General features: G+C 44.5%; 1 protein-coding gene across 5 annotated transcripts in view; it reads right to left on the bottom strand.

The window, feature by feature from the left end:
* RGL1 (ral guanine nucleotide dissociation stimulator like 1) overlaps nt 1-20,088 on the bottom strand; it is a 132,490-nt gene that overhangs the window by 18,397 nt on the left and 94,005 nt on the right. For all 5 annotated transcript variants that reach the window (XM_055582910.1, XM_055582911.1, XM_055582912.1 and 2 more), the window contains 6 exons: nt 18,670-18,754; nt 11,480-11,569; nt 8,376-8,462; nt 6,635-6,667; nt 4,307-4,428; nt 1,243-1,332 (listed from right to left, as the gene is read on the bottom strand). In XM_055582910.1, coding sequence (XP_055438885.1) covers nt 1,243-1,332; nt 4,307-4,428; nt 6,635-6,667; nt 8,376-8,462; nt 11,480-11,569; nt 18,670-18,754 — 507 coding nt within the window. The remainder of the gene's footprint in view (nt 1-1,242; nt 1,333-4,306; nt 4,429-6,634; nt 6,668-8,375; nt 8,463-11,479; nt 11,570-18,669; nt 18,755-20,088) is intronic.

Genomic DNA, 20,088 nt, shown 5'->3' with positions numbered 1-20,088 from the left:
ATTTCCGGGGTTAACAATGAACCAAAAACAGACATAAATGTCTGCCGTCATAGAGTTTGCCTTCCATTTAATAAATAGATACATCCAAATACGGCATGTCAACTGGAGGTAAATGCAGTGGAGAATTCAAAGTGGTTGAGGGTGAGAGAAGGTGCCAAGGGCAGGTAACGTGGACAGGTTACAGTTTTATATAAGGTGGTCAGGGAAGGCTCATTTCAACAAAGATGTGGAATAAGTGAGGGACTGAGCCATTTGGCTATCTGGGGAACAGTGTTCTAAGCAGAAGAAACAGCAAATGAAAATGGGTGTGCTTAGTGAGCTCAGGGCAGCCTGGGGGCAGGGGCGCTGCAGTGCACAGAGAGGGGGAAGGTGAGGACAGGCAGGGGCGAGACACGTGGACAGGGTTGGGATGACACTTCAGGTCCTGAAGGGGCTTGAGAGCCACTGTGAAGACTTTGGATTGTGATGAGAGGGAGACAGGTGTTGTTAAGTTAGCTACACCTGGCCCTGAGCTGGACAAACAGCCATGAACACGATGGATAAGGTTCCTGCTCTCAGTGGCTTACATTTCACTGGCGGAGACAACGGGCATGGCTGGGAGTGATCAGGGCAGATGGCAACATTAGACAAGATGCTCTCTAAGGAGGTAATGCTTGTGCCAACATCTGAAGGAGCGAGTCTGGAGAGAACATGTGCCAGGTCACGGGGACATCTAGTGCAAACACCTGGTGTGTCTAGTGTGCACGGAGCCTGGGGAGGTTAAAGGAGGGCTGGGGGATGAGCGGGGCTGGATCGTGGTGAACAAGGGGGATTCCCGACAGAGAAAGGTGGCAAGAAGACTGGGGAAGATCACGCTGGGCCTAGTGAAACAGGATAAGGAATTCGGGTGCTACCTTAAAACAAGACCAGTAGACATTTTAAAGCAAGGAAGTGATACAATCTGGGGTACATTTGAACACACTACCAGACTACTGGGTGGAAAATAGAACTGTTGGAGCAAGGGTGGGGCCAGAAGTCAGTAAGGATCTTGCAGGAGTGTGGTCCAGGCAGGGGATGATGGTGGTTCAGGCCAGAGAGAACAGTGGGGAAGAATGGATCTAGGAAATGTACTGAAGTCGGGACGGACAGGTTAACGATTTAACAAATGAGTGAATGGGCTCAGGGGAACTTGGTTGAATACCCTCCCCCTCTCCCACTCTGATGGGACCCCCTTGGGCCCCAGGACCCCAGGGTGGTACTCACAGGCTGAGCCTCTTCACCATGCTCTTCCGAGGCTTGGGCGATGTGGCGCTGGCATCAGCAGCCGCTTCAATCTCACAGGAGAGGGCGTAGCTGGGGAGAGAGGGGAGCCTGTGAGGACAGAGCTTGGGAAGTGAACAGATTTAAATCCACACGATTCACTGGCTTCCTTTGAGAGGAAGGCTCTGACTGTTCAAAGTCAAGATATGGACTATGTTGTTCTATGACAAAGGTCAGAGGGTATTGACTTAACAACCAGATTTTACAAATTGACATATATGCCTCCTCCCATCAAACCCCCACTGGTATATAGGTTGAGACTGTTCAGTTCTGCATGACTCAAAACACATGGATTTGCTGGTTCTGGCTGTATCAAAGCTGACTCCTTTTGTTTCCCTGATTGTTTTCAGCCTATGGTTGGGCCAGGGAAAGAATCATTTCTTCTCCCATTACTTCTCCCATTACCAGCTATCTCCCATTACTTTGTGTGTCTGTGTGAGTGTGTGTGTGTGTGTATATGTATATTCAACTTACTGTTTATCTACAGGAAATGAAAAAGACATTTGTAAATGATCTAATCTTCAATAAATAGGCATATGTAGTTATATTATTGATAAAAATATATAAATATCATTTCTAATTGCCAAAACATCCCAAATTAAAAATACTCCAGATTCAGACATCTATATTCCAGGCAGATATAACTTCCATAAGCACAAGAAGAATGTATGTCTGCCTTGAAATGTCTCTTATGAAAGCTAGTAGCTTTAGTTAGGAGATGTACTTGGTTCTAGGTAGGTGAAGAAGCATGCGTGCATGCTAAATCACTTCAGTCATGTCCAACTCTTGCAACCCTATGGACCATAGTCTGCCAGGGTCCTCTGTCCATGGAATTCTCCGTGGAAGAATACTGGAGTGGGTTGCTGTGCCCTCCTCCAGGGGATCTTCCCAACCCAGGGGTCAAACCTGTGTCCTCTTACATCTCCTGCACTGACAGGTGGGTTCTTTACCACTAGTGCCACCCGGGAAGTTCAGGCGAAGAAGGTAAGTGGTAAATATTAGCTTGATAAGTTGCTAATACTGTGTACTTTTTTAAACCTAAAGATGTATCCAGGTAGTTGGTCAAGCAGAAGTATTCATTGATATAGGCATTATTCAAATACTAACTTTAGACACAGGGCTTTTATAAATCGCAAGGAAAAAAAAATAGGATATGTTTAACAAGATTCCTTTAATCATTAAAAAGTCAGTTTCACAGCTGATATTCTGACCCTGAACTTTCTGATTCAAATCACTGGCCATGGTGTGAATGTTCCATATGTGAATATGATGCACAGAGAGGAAGTTCATATATACTGATCATCAGACCAGAAAACGTAAAAAGAGGCAGTAACTTTTTTGTTTTCTATCCAATACATAGCAAACACAAAACTTTCATTAACTGATGTGTACTCTGAATCAAAGAGCTTTTTTTTTTCTTTTAATCAAAGGTTTTAATGTAACAGGACCAATCCATTCTATTACCAAGGACCTCAGAAAACATCTGCATTTCAAATGAGGAAGCAGGCTTATGGAGTTTACAGGATCTACATAACACTGTGCAACCACCTTCAGAGCTTAGGTTGTAAAGTCAGGAAGACCTGACTTTGAATCTAAAGTCTATCACTGGCAAATTACAGCCCTTCTCTAAACCTCAATTTCCTCATTGGCAAAATACTTGTTTTTCAGTCAACTTCACCTTCCCTGATGAGAAACTTTGAAGGAAATCCCCTGTTCTACAGCAGAGGTCAGAAAATGTGTTCTGTACAGGACGAGATATTAAGGATTTTAGGCTTTGCAGGCCGTGTGGTAACTGTTGCAACTATTCGGCTCTGCCTTGAAAGCATGAAAGCAACCATCAACAAGAGGGAGATGAATGGGCTGTGTTCCAATACAACTTTATTGTGTGTGTGTGCTCAGTCACTCAGTCGTGTCCGACTCTTTTGTGACCCCATGGACTGTAGCCCGCCAGGCCCCTCTGTCCATGGGATTTCCCTGGCAAGAATATGAGCGTGGGTTGCCATTTCCTCCTCCAGGAGATTTTCACAACCCAGGGATCGAACCCACATGTCCTGTGTCTCCTGCATTGGCAGGAGGATTCTTTACCTCTTAGCCACCCAGGAAGCCCTTATAACTTGATCAATGGATACTAAAATTTCGATTTCAAATAACTATCCCATGACACGATAGTCCTCTTCTGCTGTTTCTTTTTCAGCCATTTAAGTATGTGAAAACAGCTGGTAGGCTGGAGAAGGCCTGTGAACTCTAAGCCTCTGAACTATAGGGTAAAGCTACGCACCTCTAAGGGCCAACATTCAAGGCACTGCAGTGAGTGTGCTCTCCAGGCTCATCAACCTCTGTTTTGAAACCCGTCCACTCATGAATCAGACACGCCAGCGTTCTAACCATTCTTCCAAATGTCAAGCTTATCAGGGCACCCGACCTTTGCTCTCATTCTTCTGTCTGGAATGTTCTCCTCCAGTTCTCCTGGCGAAATCTGTTCTTTCCTCCACAGCCTAGCCCAGATGTTAATGCCTTTATGAGCTCTTCCCCATTTCCCCCATCCTTGGCCAAGTGAACTATTCCCGCCTGTGGGTCCTGCGGCACTTTGATTACCCACTGTTGTTATTTCAACTCTTCATGAGTCTGTTTCTCCTGCCCCCTTGAACACTCCCTCAAAGCTAGTACCAATTACCAATAGTGACCAATAGTGATGGCAATGATGCTGTCTCCAAGAAGATTACATTTAATCCTCTCAAACAGACATCTTACAGAAGAGCATCCTGAAGATCAGAAGAATAAGTGACTTGTTCAAGGTGACAAAGATAAATGAATGGTACAGCACAAGAATCTGAAAGCACATTTTCTGATGCTGGCAGTTCAGTTTTTTCTGCTACACCATTATCCTTTGAAAGCCTAGTTGCTGCTTGCTAAAGAGCTGTTGAATAAAAGGCCAGGTGAGTGACCAGATGCGGTATTCCTCTGACCAACACTGCAGCTCCACCCGAAGGACGATGAGTCTGCCCACCTCTCCTCCTCGGTCAGGAGCTGCTGCCTCTGGAACCACTGGATGAACTTTGGATCTGGGCTCATGCAGTAGCTGTTGCAGGCAGACTGTAAGAGCTTGATCTGGGCAATCACTTCAAATTCCTGAAGCAGAAAGTAAAAGTGAAGTCGCTCAGTCGTGTCCGACTCTTTGTGATCCTATGGACTGCCCACCATTCTTCTCCGTCCATGAGATTTTCCAGGCAAGAATACTGGAGTGGGTTGCCATTTCCTTCTCCAGGGGATCTTCTCGACCCAATGATCAAACCCAGGTCTCCCACATTGCATGCAGACTGTTTACCATCTAAGCCACCAGGGAATCCCTCAGAGCACCAAAGAGTGAACTAAAAAGCCAACGAAATATACATCTTCTCTACATGAAAACATACGGCGGTGGATAAACAATGGACAAAATCATTGAGGAAGCTTATAAAGAACTGCCTGCCTTAGAAATAAAACAGCTGAATAACTCACACATTTGAATTCTGACTCACTGGCTTTTGTCTATGCTTTGTACCCTTTCTTTCTGAAAAAGCCTTTTACACGAATAAAACAAGTTCCCAAGACAACCCATACTAGGTATGACCTGAAGTCATAGTGACTTCCTATTTCTCTTTTCCATTTCCATTCTTAGGACAGAAAACTTTTTTTTAAGGATGAATCCTTCTAAAATGTATTTTTAAATTCTACTTTCTAAAATATAAAAGAAAAAAATTACTCTGAGTGAGGAAGTTCTCAAGTTCTCCATTCCTATCTTCTTCAACCCTTATGCCCTCGATAAGTAAGTTTTGGTAGGGCTGAATATCTAAATAATCCAGAGCCGCATAAACTTGAATGTTTAGATTTCCTGAATTCTTGGGGTTTTACTACTCTAGTAAATCATTTAACTCAGTCTTTTAAAGCTCATAAGAGAAGCAAGTGTACAGTTATGTTCAAAATTATTTATCCTTCTTTAGATGCTTCAATAAAGACTTTTGTTAAAGTCAGCAATGAGTATAAGCTTTAGCTTTAGGTTTTATACTCAAAGTTTTCAAAAGTTTAACATGCTAGTCTTAAAATGAAAGAGATTCCCCTCTAGGGTTATTCTGAAGAGAAAGGACAAAGATGGGTAACCGTGGAGGCAGTAATTGAATTGGTTTTGATGGTTACAAGACAGAGGCAGTTCAATAACTGGCAGATTCCGTAGGTGTGGACTTGCCATGCAGTGACCTCCCACCTTGGCCTCAGCATCCGCAAGACGCATTCATCATCATATGCTACCAGGGACAGAAGACTTACATTTGTCTCAGGCGGTGTTTGTCTCTTGTTACTTATGAGTTCAGCCTGCTTAGCTCCTGAAACTTCAGTTTTAACTGCAATGTCATTTACTCCTGGAAGTTTCTCTGACCCCACAAGTTGGGGACAAATGCCCCTCCTATATGCTCCTTTAATACCCACTACTTTTGCTCATAAGCCCTTATCAGGTTGCATGATAACTGCCTGTTTGCCTACCTACCTCCTTTACTGTAACTTCATGAGGGCAGGGAGCTCTGGGCTTTTCCTGATGCAATCCCTAAACCTATCCCACTTTCCCATCCAGTGTTAGGTCTGCAAGAAACGCTTGTGGGATGAAAGAATGAATGAATAACTAACTAAAGAACAACGAGAGTTCCATTGAGTAATATTATTATTTTCCTTGGGATTGTTTAAATATACCATTTTAACACTAAAACCATAGCAAATTTTCAAAGCTCTGTTTTCTCTCTCTGTACAGAACTATTCTACTTTCCACAGAAAAATTCAAATTGATGTTGAACGCCCCTTCCTATGCTGATAGGAAAGGAAAAGAATAATTATCCACATGTAACAATGAAGACCATTTCCTTTCCTCTCTCTAATAGGCCTACCAGAGTTAACCATCTTTAGTAACCCTTCTATATCATATACTCTTATGAAACACTTTCTTCTTAATGGGATAAACCTGTTATTGCTGAGGCTGATTGTAAAGGTGATGATGATGAGGGGGTAAAGGAAGAAATGTGGGCTCAGGAGAAACAGGACAGGATGTGAACCCTGGCTCTGCCACGAGGTAACTCTGGTCAAGTTACTTCATCGGAGTCCTGGTTTCTTCACCCTTGAACTGAGAATGATAAAACCTGCCTCACGAGGGCTCTGGGGCAATAACGCATAACAGCATGCCAAGTACAATGCTATATGATACATTTTCAATATGTGTTATTTTTTTTCTGCCTCAGCAAAAAACTTAAGTCTCCACTTCTCTTTTTTTTTTAAGCCCAAATGAAGTAAAATGGAAAACCACAGTCCTACTTACCCTTCTCCTCTTCTCAAAGTTGATCAGTCCACCCTGAAAGAAATTTTTTTGAAAAGAATGACAAACCAAGCTATTTTGAAACATAGCCCTCTTTGTTCTAGGTTTTTGTTAAAATAGATCAAAGAGACAATAAAGTCACAATTATTCATGACAGTAATTATGGCTACTTCGGAAGAAGAGAAGCATCATTTGCTTGAAGAAAAATATTTCTTTATCATAGGATAAGATATAGGCGGACAGCCTTCTCTTACAATGCCTGAAACGAACTGAAACAGTAATGACAAAGGACTTACAACACAGAATCCAAATATACTCGCAGAGCCAGTAAAGACAAAAGCTTGGGTAAATGTTCCAGCACACATTTTTTTTTTTTTTCTTGACCGAAAGCAACAAAAACAGATGGTCATTGACTCATACTGGAAACCAAAGTGTCAATGTGTTATCAAAAGGGAAGTCACTTCTATATAACCTCATCACCAAAGTTAAGTTTCAATTCTCCAGTCCTCCAGCTCCTAGTCTCATAGGCTGAATTTAACTTTTAAAGCATTGGTCACTCCCCCGAAATTCCCCAACCCTGATCGTGTTTCCTGAGGCAGAGGATGTGAATAGATACAGAGCACTGCTCTCTGGGTAAGCATGTCCACAACATTTATAATGAACTTGGAGGTAGGAATTTGCAAGATAACTGCTACTCCTAACTATGATGGAGTAAAACGCCGGCTGACTGCACATGATAAACAGGAACGTGAGATAAAGAAATACACGAGAAATCCTTAAGTTTCATTTCAAATATCAAATCTCTTCTCCATGTAATATTCTATTACTGTTACTAACAAGCGGCTGGTTTTTCTAGGCTTCACTTCATTTCCCATTTTGAGAAAAAGAGAGAGAGGGAAGGTAATAATATGAATCAAAAAAGGATATCTGAAAACCCATGAATTTGACTGACTTCCTATCCCAGCAGGTAGAACGTGGGGGCATATTATTCCCTCAGCTCCACCTGCCAAAGTCCTACTTAACACTGGGCAGGATTTGACTTTTAACTTTTAAAATCATCGGAATGACCAATGATTGAAAAGTTAAATTCAGCCCACTGAGACTAGAAGCTGGCAGGGCTGGAGAATTGAAACTTTGATAATGATGTTACATAGAAGTGACTTCCCTTTTGATAAAACACTGAAAATGCTCCAGCCCACTCCTTCATAATGCCATGCCATGACCTCTGTGCCTAAGGAATCAATCGAGGCTTCCCCTCTTCTCCCACTTCATTTCTGTTTGAGTTCTTACTATTTCCATCCATCACTGTCTGCTTTGAAATACACCTTCCATGAGATTGTGAGGAACTGCTGGAGTCACTCATCTCTGTATAACTCATGGCATCTAGCACAATGCCATGTTCATGAAGAGCCCTCAGTTGGGGTGTGTGTGTGTGTGTGTGTGTGTGTGCATGCACTCAGTCACTCAGTCATGTCTGACTCTTTGCTACCACATGGACCATAGCCTGCCAGGCTCCTCTGTCATGGGGTTTTCCCAGCAAGAATATTGGATTGGGTTGCCATTCCCTTCTCCAGGGCATCTTCCTGACCCAGGGATCGAACCCACATCTCCTGCATTGCAGGCGGATTCTTTACCCTCTGCACCAGCTGGGAAGCCCCACTTGATGTGAACAAAAGTGTATTTCTCTCTTGGGCAACCAATGGGAAGGCTACAGATCCACCTGCACCACCAGCCCGGAACTCACCTCGATGTAGTCCTGGAGGGCGGTGTCTAGCATGGTGAGGTCAGTCAGGAAGGTGCCCAGGTAGGGCACAGTCCCCTGCATCACACCCTGAAGAGCAAGCACAACAAAACCATCTCTGCGTTACTGAAAGTCTGGTCCGGCTCTGTGTCTGCTGCAGTCTGCAGGGTGCCCATTTGCAGATGGAGGCAGCAATCTCTGAATGGCCAGGTGAGCCTTGACAGCATTTGGAGAGTAATTAAGAACCATTTAAGGCCTCTCTTAAGGCCACTAGTGCTAACCTCTATGAATGAAAAATTTTAAATTCCTTTATGAATTGACTGGGAACTCCATCACCAAGGTAACTTTCGAAGTCATGAAAACCAAGCCTCGAAGACAGGAGATGCTTCAGGTGGATTGAGGTTCGCACATTGCCGACACAAGGTCAGAGGGACCTCTGTTCTCTCTCACCATGTGCGGACACCCCTGGTGGTTCAGAACAGCCCTGGGAAGGACGGCCTCACCAGGCAGAGGGGTGGCTGCAGCCCACTGCAGGAGTGTGCCCACAGGAGGCTGCGGCATCACTATAAAGTGGCTTGGTGACTCGGTTCTGAAGAAAACAGGAGGGAAAGGGGAAAACAGTACCTTTAAACTAGAAAACTTGCCAAACTCTACCTTACCCAGGTGATGAAGGCTAAAATCACCAGTGACATCAATGTCACACTGATGCCATTTATTCCTTGATAGGATGAGAAGACACTTCACATCTGTGATACTCCTCTCCAGACCCTTAACCTCAGTCTAATCACTAGGAAAACAACACACCCCTGGCTGTAGGACATTCTCGGGACACTAGAACAGTCTTCCTAAAGAGAAAGACTCAGAAACTGCCACAGAGCAGAGGGGACCAGGGTGGCAACTAAATGCCATGGGGCACCCTGGATTAGATCCTGGAACAGAAGGGTGATGCCGGTGGGAAACTGGTGAAATCCAAGTCAGGTCTGGCTTTCAGTGAGCAGCAGGATGCCCATGTCGACATCCTAGTATTGCCAGGGGTGCCACGGTTACAGATGTTAACTGGGGTGGTAGTGGAAGGGTGAGGGGTGCGGAGAAACTCTATGTATTATCTGGAACTTCTAAATTCTAAAATTAAAAGTTTATTTAAATTTGTGGTGATGTGGATGAACCCAGAGTCTGTCATACGAGTAAAGTAAGTCAGGAGAAAAACAAGTATCATATATTAACACATACGTATGAAATCTAGGCAATGGTACTGATGAACCTATTTGCAGGGTAGGAAGAGAGACTCAGATATAGAGAACGGAGCTGTGGACACAGCAGGGAAGAAGAGGGTGGGACAGACTGAGAGAGCAGCATTGACATACATACGGTGCCATGTGCAGAACAGATGGCTGCTGGGAGGCTGCTGTGGAGCACAGGGAGCCCAGCTGGGAAGCTCTAGAGGGGTGGGATGTGGGGTGGGAGGGAGGCTCGAGAGGGAGGAGAGGTATGTGTGCGCATAGCTGGAAACAATTATCCTCCAACTGAAAAAAAAAAAAAAAATTTCCTCGAAAATAAAGGTAGAAGCAATTCCACTGCAGGTATATGAAATTGTGAAAGTGTTAGTCACTCAGCTGTGTCCGACTCTTTGCGACCCCATGGACTGTAGCCCATCAGGCTCCTCTGTCCATGGAATTCTCCAGGCAAGAATACTGGAGTGAGTAGCCATTCCCTTCTCCAGGTATATACGTACTAGATTAACTTCACCAAATCTCCTTGGAAATCATTCCTATCCTCCACAAGGCCACCAAGGCACTATTTTGAAGAGAAAATAAAAGGGGGCTTCCATGGATGCACCTTGTCCTCAAGTCCATTAAGGCACTTACGGAAATTCTACCAAGAACACAAAGCCTCCGCCAGGGTGAAACCAGGCGGCCTGATGTGCGTGTGGCCGGCTGTTTCCTCGGTCAGGGCTGCTTCGCGAGGCTCACACCGAGGCAGGTTTTGTCCTTCAAGAGCTCACTGTCAGCTGCAGTTTGTCCTTCCCTATTATGTGTACAAGGTCTCATCCTGAACCAAAATAATCTCTCTCTTAACAGCTATTTTTAACTTGTCTTTGAACCACCAAAACTGTTTGAAGTGCTGTGAATATTCTACAGGCTTTATGTTACAGAAGAGGCCCATCGCTCAAAAACAACATTTCTGATTTATGATCAGGCTTTCAAAGAAGGAGAAAAGTCTTCTTCAAGCGGGGATGAAAAATATTTAGAGTTTGTCAGTCTCCAATCTGGTCTCTCTGGTTTTCCCCTTCTATGCTCAAAGTTAGGCGAGTTTTAAAAATAAAGCCAGTGATGTCAATAGTTATCTTTTAGTCTTAAGGAAGGAGGTACGATGCTCCTTTGAATACTGAAAAACTAGAAAGATCTGGTTAGTACGTGGTGTCAGTGAGGAGATCCAGAATATGACTAGGGGGTTTGGAACAAATGAAAAGATCTCTGAGTACAAGGACCAAGTTCTGGGAGCTGACACTCTCTTTCCCCAACAACCAGGTCCTGGAGCTACTGTGTGTTCAAAGTTGGGACTTTGAAAACAGTTGAGACTTCCCTGGGGTCCAGTGGTTAAGACTCTGTGCTTCCAAACCAGGGGCCACGAGTTCGATCCCTGATCAGGGAACTAAGATCCCGTGTGCTGTGTAGCATGGCCAAAAGGAAAAAAAAAAAGCTGATTACAGTAGGCATTGCAGGAGGTCTCAGGTCTCAAGCTCCTAAGTACAGAAGTGGATAAGTGGATAAGTACAGAAGTGGATAAAATAAGACAGTATAAGGGACGGAAGCCTACCTGCCACAGACTTGCCCTCACTTTCAGAAAAAAAAAAAAAATTTCCAGAAAACAAACGCGATCTGGGACTCTTGGTCCAAACTATTTCCTGCTGGGTCAAGTGGGAGTGAGAAGAGCTTGCCTTGATACCTCCCAGGGCTGCTGAGAACAGATGAGGTAAAGAGCACGAGAACTTTTTTGGGAGCAGGGGCACCCCGCAGATGGAAGGTTCTGGTGCCAAGCAGGAGCCCTGCCACCCACATGGGGTGGCTCCCTGGCTGGCCCTCAGGGAGACCCAAGGCTTTCCATACCATGTCCTTCTGGAGCTGAAGCCGCCTCTGGGTCCGCTTCTGGTTCTCTTTCACGCTGCTGTCCAGGTTTGCAAATTTTGAGGTTCCTTCCTAAGAAACAGACACACACAACAGAGGAGAGAGATGAAGGAAGATGCTGGAAAGGGGCGCCTAGCTTCTGGGGCAGAGCCTCCACACAACTATGTGGACACCGTGTGAAATGAAGAGGCCTCCAGCAGGCGCTGGACCGCCTCACGCAAACACCTGGCTGACCCGTGGCAAGCCATCTGTTCTTGAGAGGGCCTGGTGGCCTTGTCTTATCCTGTTTCCCCCTAGTTTGCAAGAAGAGCCCCCAATCGATTTTATAAAATCAATCATGAATATAAGGCAGGGAATTCCCAGAAATGGAGACAATTTTTACACATCCCGAATTTCACTGCAAGTAATCACATGTCTGGAAACAAACATCTCTTCCTCTGTACTTTTTGTGATTTCTTGAAGTTGGTCTGAAAGGCATGCGCCAGCACCCTGTGGAAGAAAAAAGACTATTTCTGTGGTATTTCTTAGCTAAATGAAACTTTGGTACTGGAAGTTCTCTGAGGAAGTCCCGTGCTGATCTATGAAAGCCAGATCCTCATACATGTTTTTCCCCCTTCTTTCCCTCAACCTTTCCTTCCAAGTTGCCTCTTAGGTTTGGAACTCCTACAAAATCAATTCCTTCCTCCCAGCGCCTGGGGACAGATGGCGACCCTTTCTTTCCTCCCATCTGTTGTAACAACAAACTCTTCCACATAATGACTAATCTCCAGTTTGCTGACTGAACATAAAGTGCTTTGGGTTTTGTGGGTTTTGGGGTCTTGTTAAGTTCTCATTTTCCAGGAACTGCATGAATGGGAGGCAGATTTCACAATTCAGGAGCGCCAGACTCCACACTGGTCTCCCTCAGTCAGTCAGCTTTCCCTGGGTTTATCATATAACCAGAGCACGCGACCTTCCGCTACTGTCCGACTACAAGGGGACCTTTTCCAGTGACCTGGCCTTTCCGGTAACAGAGAGGCATCAGTACCCTATATCATTCACCAGCCTTTACGCGGGTCCAGGTACATCCCTAGGGACAGAACCCATAGTGACTCCTTAGCGACTGTCAGTCTCCCTATTACAAATGACAATAAGAAGAGGTATTGTTTAACGATCTCCTGTTTATAGTTTTTGCTGGGGGATGAATGAAAGTGTCCTAAAATGTGCCACTTCCTCTGCTTGGTGATTGTGAGTCCTCTCAAATTCTTGAGAATCTGCTTGGAGTGAGAAATCAATTCTTCCTGACTTTTGAATGCAAATATCCATCTCTTTGGGGAATAGGCCCTCCTGGTTCCCTTCCAGTTGCTTAATCACTGACAGACGTATAATGTATGGACAGTACTGCAGGTGCACTAAAATTCTTGAGAAGGATTTCTGAAAAGCTAAGAGGCTGCTGAGAATCACATAACTAGGAAGGAGCTTAAAAGAGCACTGAGGATGACCTCCTTGTGGGGAGGAGAAAGATCTGGGACCGGGAGCTGGAAGATTTGCTGATCGCACGACTTCAGGAGAGTGAGGCTCCACTCCTGGCTAGGTAACTAAAAAGACTGATGAGTAATGCCAGCTATTCCAGATGAGGTGTCAACAGAAATCCACTATGTGTCACATCCCACCATGTCAGTGTTCTGCCTCAGCCCTAACCCTTTGTCCTGCAAGGCTCACGACACCAATCCCTTGAAACTTCACGAGACTCTTCACGGGCACTGTGACTGCATTTCTCTGGATCTCTCCTCTGCCTCCTTTTCCTACTCCTGCTTCTACTCTCTTGATGACGCTTTTTCTTTCTGACAAAGTCATCTTATTTTTTGCTCTACTCAGGTATCTGGATGTACCATCCTGTCCCATGATCTCCATTATCACCACGCTTGGAAGAATTCCAAATCTTGCCCTCTGTCAACCTTCCATTCTCCTCTTGTTTCATCCCCTCTCTGTCTTTCTCTCTCTAGCGCAAATTTCTCTCACTGCCTATCACCATCTTTGGCAGATGAGTCTCACTGCCTATCACCATCTTTGGCAGAAGACAGCTGCTCTCATCCATCCTGTTCTTGGGCCTCAAGGGGCCTCTTCTATTGGGTGCTACATAAGCAGTGGACCCCTCTCCATCAATTCAGTTCAGTAGCTCAGTCGTGTCTGACTCTTTGCAACTCCATGACTGCAGCATGCCAGGCCTTTCTGTCCATCACCAACTCCTAGAGTTTACCCAAACTCAAATCCATTGAGTCAGTGATGCCATCCAACCATCTCATCCTCTGTCATCATCTTCTCCACCTGCTGCTGCTGCTGTTGCTAAGTCGCTTCAGTTGTGTCTGACTCTGTGCGACCCCATAGATGGCAGCCCACCAGGCTCCCCCGTCCCTGGGATTCTCCAGGCAAGAACACTGGAGTGGGTTCCATTTCCTTCTCCATCTTCTCCTCCTACACGCAATCTTTCCCAGCATCAGGGTCTTTTAAAATGAGTCAGCTCTTCGCATCAGGTGGCCAAAGTATTGGAGTTTCAGCTTCAATATCAGTCCTACCAATGAACACTTAGGACTGATCTCCTTCAGAATGGACTGGTTGGATCTCCTTACAGTCCAAGGGACTCTCAAGAGTCTTCTCCAACACCACAGTTCAAAAGCACCAATTATTTGGCACCCAGCTTTCTTTATAGTCCAACTCTCACATCCATACATGACTACTAGAAAAACTGTAGCCTTGACTAGATGGACCTTTGATGGCAAAGTAACATCTCTGCTTTTTAATATGCTGTCTAGGTTGGTCATAACTTTCCTTCCAAGGAGTAAGCATCTTTTCATTTCATGGCTGCAATCACCATCTGCAGTGATTTTGGAGCCCCCCCAAAATAAAGTCAGCCACTGTTTGCACTGTGTCCCCATTTATTTGCCATGAAGTGATTGGACCAGATGCCATGATCTTAGTTTTCTGAATGTTGAGCTTTAAGCCAACTTTTTCACTCTCCTCTTTCACTTTCATCAAGAGGCTCTTTAGTTCTTCTTCACTTTCTGCCATAAGGGTGGTGTCAGCTGCATATCTGAGGTTATTGATATTTCTCCCAGCAATCTTGATTTCGGCTTGTGCTTCATCCAGCCCAGAGTTTCTCATGATGTACTCTGCATATAAGTTAAATAAGCAGGGTGACAATATACAGCCTCGACGTACTCCTTTTCCTATTTGGAACCAGTCTGTTGTTCCATGTCCAGTTCTAACTGTTGCTTCCTGACCTGCATACAGATTTCTCAAGAGGCAGGTCAGGTGGTCTGGTATTCCCATCTCTTTCAGAATTTTCCACAGTTTATTGTGATCCACACAGTCAAAGGCTTTGGCATAGTCAATAAAGCAGAAATAGATGTCTCTTGCTTTTCTGATGATCCAGTGGATGTTAGCAATTTGATCTCTGGTTCCTCTGCCTTTTCTAAAACCAGTTTGAACATCTGGAAGTTCATGGTTCACATATTGCTGAAGCCTGGCTTGGAAAATTTTGAGAATTACTTTACTAGTGTCTGAAATGAGTGCAATTGTGCAGTAGTTTGAGCATTCTTTGGCATTGCCTTTCTTTGGGATTGGAATGAAAACTGACCTTTTCCAGTCTTGTGGCCACTGCTGAGTGCTCCCAATTTGCTGGCATATTGAGTGCAGCACTTTCACAGCATCATCTTTCAGGATTTGAAATAGCTCCACTGGAATTCCATCACATCCACTAACTTTGTTCATAATGATGCTTCCTAAGGCCCACTTGACTTTACATTGCAGGATGTCTGGCTCTAGATGAGTGATCACACATCATGATTATCTGGGTCATGAAGATCTTTTTTGTACAGTTCTTGTGTATTCTTGCCACCTCTTCTTAATATCTTCTGCTTCTGTTAGTTCCATACCATTTCTGTCCTTTATCAAGCCCATCTTTGCATGAAATGCTCCCTTGGTATCTCTAATCATCTTGAAGAGATCTCTAGTCTTTCTCATTCTATTATTTTCCTCTATTTCTTTGCACTGATCACTGAGGAAGGCTTTTTTATCTCTCCTTGCTATTCTTTGGAACCCTGCATTCAAATGGGTATATCTTTCCTTTTCTCTTTTGCTTTTCACTTCTCTTCTTTTCACAGCTATTTGTAGGGCCTCCCCAGACAGCCATTTTGCTTTTTTGCATTTTTTTTCCTTGGGGATGGTCTTGATCCCTGTCTCCTCTACAATGTCATGAACCTCTGTCCATAGTTCATCAGGTACTCTGTCTATCAGATCTAGTCCCTTAAATCTATTTGTCACTTCCACTGCTGGTTAAATGACAGTTCATCAGTTAATAGTAATTATGTGAAATAGGCCTTCCCAGCCCTATAGTCTTCTACCCCAACTCTGACCTCAGTCATTAAACAGACATCTTTACCAGAGCCAAATGCCTGCCTGGGCCTAGCATTTGTTTCAAGCAATTCAACCCAGGAGAGTTCTTAGTAAGAGTCCCAGGAACGAAGAAGATTTGGTAGTGTTCTGCTTTCCTGTCATACTGAAACGTGTGGACTCCATAGATAAGCTGCTTGGAATGATCCAAGATTCAGAAATCGTTAAGAGTAACAGGTTTAAAACAATCTCTGAGTAAAATAAAAACATTTGTCTCCAACAATTAAAAGGAAAACTATCGATTTTTGCTAATTATGATGTTGTTTCAGCCATAGTATTATAGAAGTAGCACCTTACATCTACCCAGAAGCAGAAGAAAGGTCATTCAAGACTAAGATTACCCTCCCACAAATCAGTTTAAGTCCAGCATATTAAAAACAGAGACCAGGCATGGTTCTTCTGAAAACCTAAGTACCTTGATTTCATTTTATTACAACTGTGCTGAGAATTAACATCCAGAATGATATGCATCATATGAAGAATAATAAACAAAGATGACTGGAAAGGGACCCACATAGACATATGACCTGCCCAAAACATCCCACTATCATTAATGATAATGCACAGACCACATGAATTCATAGCCAAGTTTTTCATTTCTTTGGGATTCCAGCCATGTACAAGAAATTTAACTTAGAGCACCGAGGTAAACTTCTACATTTCAGAAAGGTTTATGGGACCTTTAATGTCTAGATGTAGCTCTGCTTCTACAGTTTCAGCCAGAAGAGGGCCACTGGGCAATGAGCTGCACAGTATTCAATATATCTACTTTGGAAAGATGACTCAGAGCTATTGGGATTTGACTGTGTGGCTCCACTAAGTCTAGCTTTGTATTACTGACAGGGAGACGACTAAGCCATCTCCTTCCAGCCAGATGAGTTTCCATTTAAAGTCTGCAAATCCAGGGGGATGTGAAGCAGGGAGGAGCATGACCTCAGCAAGCCAGGCATGGTTTAGTGTGCAGTTCATCAGGTGGGCCAAACCCAGAGACACAAGCCACCCTGCCCTGCACACACTGTCTATGCCAAGCAGGGCTAACCATGGGCAAGTGGTTAAACTCATGTGAATAAGAAGGCCCGTCAATGTGTGCAGTCCAACATCGTTTCTGAACACTCGTGACATGCCCAGTGTGTTAGGCATTAGAGAGGTAACAGCGGAAAAGCCCCTGCCTGCAAGAGGCGTACAGGCCAGCAGGGAGACAGGTGACATTCACAGACAAGTTTAACGAGGCACATGGTGAGAGCTAGGACAAGAGGAATGACGGGCTTCCGGAGCACACGGGAAGGGGCCTAATCAGACCTGAGTGTGTTGAGTAGAAATGTAGTCTTCATGGAGACATGGAGGAAGAGTAGGACTTAGGAGAAGAACAGACCGGAAGATCATAACAGATGCCTTTATAGGAACAACTAACCTGACAGTTATCACTGAGGCCTTTTCTAAATAAACCTACCCCCACTAGACTCTCATTCCTACTCCAAGTGTCTATGCGAAGCTTACATCTATAGCTTACACTTTTCATTTGTCATGCATTCTTTGGTTTCACATGTAGATAGCTTGCCAAATGCTACAAATGACGGACAGCTGCAGTGCTTTCAAATACGTGATTTCAGTCAATCTTCAAAACAATTCTATGAGATCAGTAGACTAAATATAGTACTATATAAGGATCCTCTAATTGCCCAGTTCAGGGCAAAAGGGTAATGTACTGTTTTGTTTTTTTAATAACTGCCCACTTTACCACCCTCTCCCATGAGACTGTAATCTCCTTAAGATCAGAGATTGCTTTGGGCACATGGTGAATGCCCAATCAATATTAAATGAAAGACCCCTTCCCTTCTCTCTGAAGTTTCACCTGACCTCCCCTGCCTCCTACTCCCAAGTGGTCCAAAGAAACAGTTTTATGCCTAAGTGATGAAAGCAGCAGCTTTAGGGTCTCACCAGGCTGGATTCACATTCTAGCTCCACTACCTCCAGGTGTGTGGAGGATACCCTCCAGGGGTATCCTTACCTCTCTGAGTCTTGACTAGCTGCAAAATGAGGAGGATGGACTCTACAGAAAGGCTGTGAAAATACTCTCTGCTCCCCTCTCATGACTGCTCACAACCTATCGTTCGTACCTTTCTTTGACTACTCCTTCTTATTTAGTGTCTACATCTACCCACTAGAAGGTAAGTTCCTGAAAACAGTCTGTGTTAGTCTTCTTCATACTCCCAGAGGCCAGTCAAATGCTTTACAAATATTAGGCACTCATCAAATATCTAGAGAAAGAAAATGAGCTGAGCTACAGCTTTACCTAGCCTGCTGTTCAGCAGCCAGCACTCATCTGGTGTTCAATAAATACTGCTGACGGACAGGTTGCGCAACTTAGTGCAAATAAAGGATGTGGAATTGCAGGCTTGGCCCCTGCCCTTTTAGAAGATGTTTTGCTGAGAAGGATATTCCAGGCCCTCTCTCCCCTCTACCTAATTGCCAATACTCGGTGTTTGCAGGGCGGCTTGTTCAGGGTCTACAGGCAGGCAGCAACGCCAAGTTTCACAATCTGGTTGCATCCCAGTGAAGCCAAGGAACAGGACTTTGAATTTTCTCAGCCTCAGGCTTCTTTGATTTGGCATAAAAGCCCAAAGTCCTGCGTTTCAGTCCCTTTAGGCTCTCTCAAGGGACCGCAGGCAGCCAAAGAGCCCTCAAACTTCTCTTCTTCCTTTGAGCAAAGTCCAGAGCACAGTGCAACCCCACATCCTCACCTTCATCAGTAGCTCCCGGCTGGTCAGATGGTTATTATGGTCTGAGAAGATATCTGAAAGCTCTTCAAACATCAGCATTCGGTCCCTAGAAAAGGGATGGAGAAAAAATTAACAAATGAAGATTAGAAAAAGCTCAACACCTTTGGATCGTCTTTCCTGAGGACCTCTGGCTACACAGGGGGCACTACATTGCATAATTGGGACAAGTTCTCTTCAGCAAGTTTAAAAAAAGTCCTCTTAGCAACATGCCCACAGCCCCACAGGACTAGAGAACTCATCTTGGCCAGTCTCCTCATTTGAGAGATGAAGCTGTCAGGGTCAGGGATTTGCCCAAGCTTCTGCTGCTAACTGCTGAGAGCTGCAGCATAGAACCCCGATTTCCTTACTCACAGGCCAGTGCTCTTTCTCTCAGAGTCAGAGTGGACAGTGCAGTCAGGAGGGGCTCTGGAGTCAGAGGGGCTGGGTTCTGATCCCAACTCTGCCACTCACGCCCTAAGTGATGTTAGACAAGCTGCTCAACTTTCTGAGCTTCAGTTTTCTTATCTGCACAGTGAAAGGCTGACAGCCCCCTTGCACGATCACACATGTAAAGCACCTACTCCTTCCCAGCCCCTCCCTAATATAGCATGTCTCCACAGGCCTCAAGCTTTTCTCTCCACCCCTCCAGGCTTCCTGAGTAGATGATTCTGGAGGCAATAATTCTAAAGAATTAACAGAGGCAATGTCATTATACACTCAACACTTTCATTATCATGCTGCTGCTGCTGCTAAGTCACTTCAGTCGTGTCCGACTCTGTGTGACCCCATAGATGGCAGCCCACTAGGGTTACCCCCATCCCTGGGATTCTCCAGGCAAGAACACTGGAGTGGGTTGCCATTTCCTTCTCCAATGCATGAAAGTGAAAAGTGAAAGTGAAGTCGCTCAGTCGTGTCTGACTCTTCGCGACCCCATGGACTGCAGCCTACCAGGCTCCTCCGCCCATGGGATTTTCCAGGCAAGAGTACTGGAGAGGGTTGAGAAAGCCATTATTAAGAATTTATGTGAACAGACGAGTGGACACAGCTGGGTAAGGAGAGGGTAGAACAAATTGAGAATGTAGCACTGACATATATACACTACCATGTATAAAACAGAACTAGCAGAAAGCTGCTGTATCACACAGGGAGCCCCTCCTGGTGCTCTGTGATGACCTAGAGGGGTAGGAAGGGACAGGGAGGCTCAAGAAGGAGGGGATATATATATATATATATGATTGATTCATGTTACTCTACAGCAGAAACCAACACAACATTGTAAAGCAATTATCCTCCAATTTAAGAAAAAAAGAATTTATGTGTTTTACAATGAGTGTAATACTACTCTTAGAATAAAGAAAACCATTAAAGCTATTAATATTTTGGAAAAAATCATTAAGAACT

Source organism: Bubalus kerabau, chromosome 5 (genome assembly GCF_029407905.1).
Source record: "Bubalus kerabau isolate K-KA32 ecotype Philippines breed swamp buffalo chromosome 5, PCC_UOA_SB_1v2, whole genome shotgun sequence".
Taxonomy (NCBI): Eukaryota; Metazoa; Chordata; class Mammalia; order Artiodactyla; family Bovidae; genus Bubalus; species Bubalus kerabau.
This window is presented reverse-complemented; position numbering and strand designations above follow the sequence as displayed.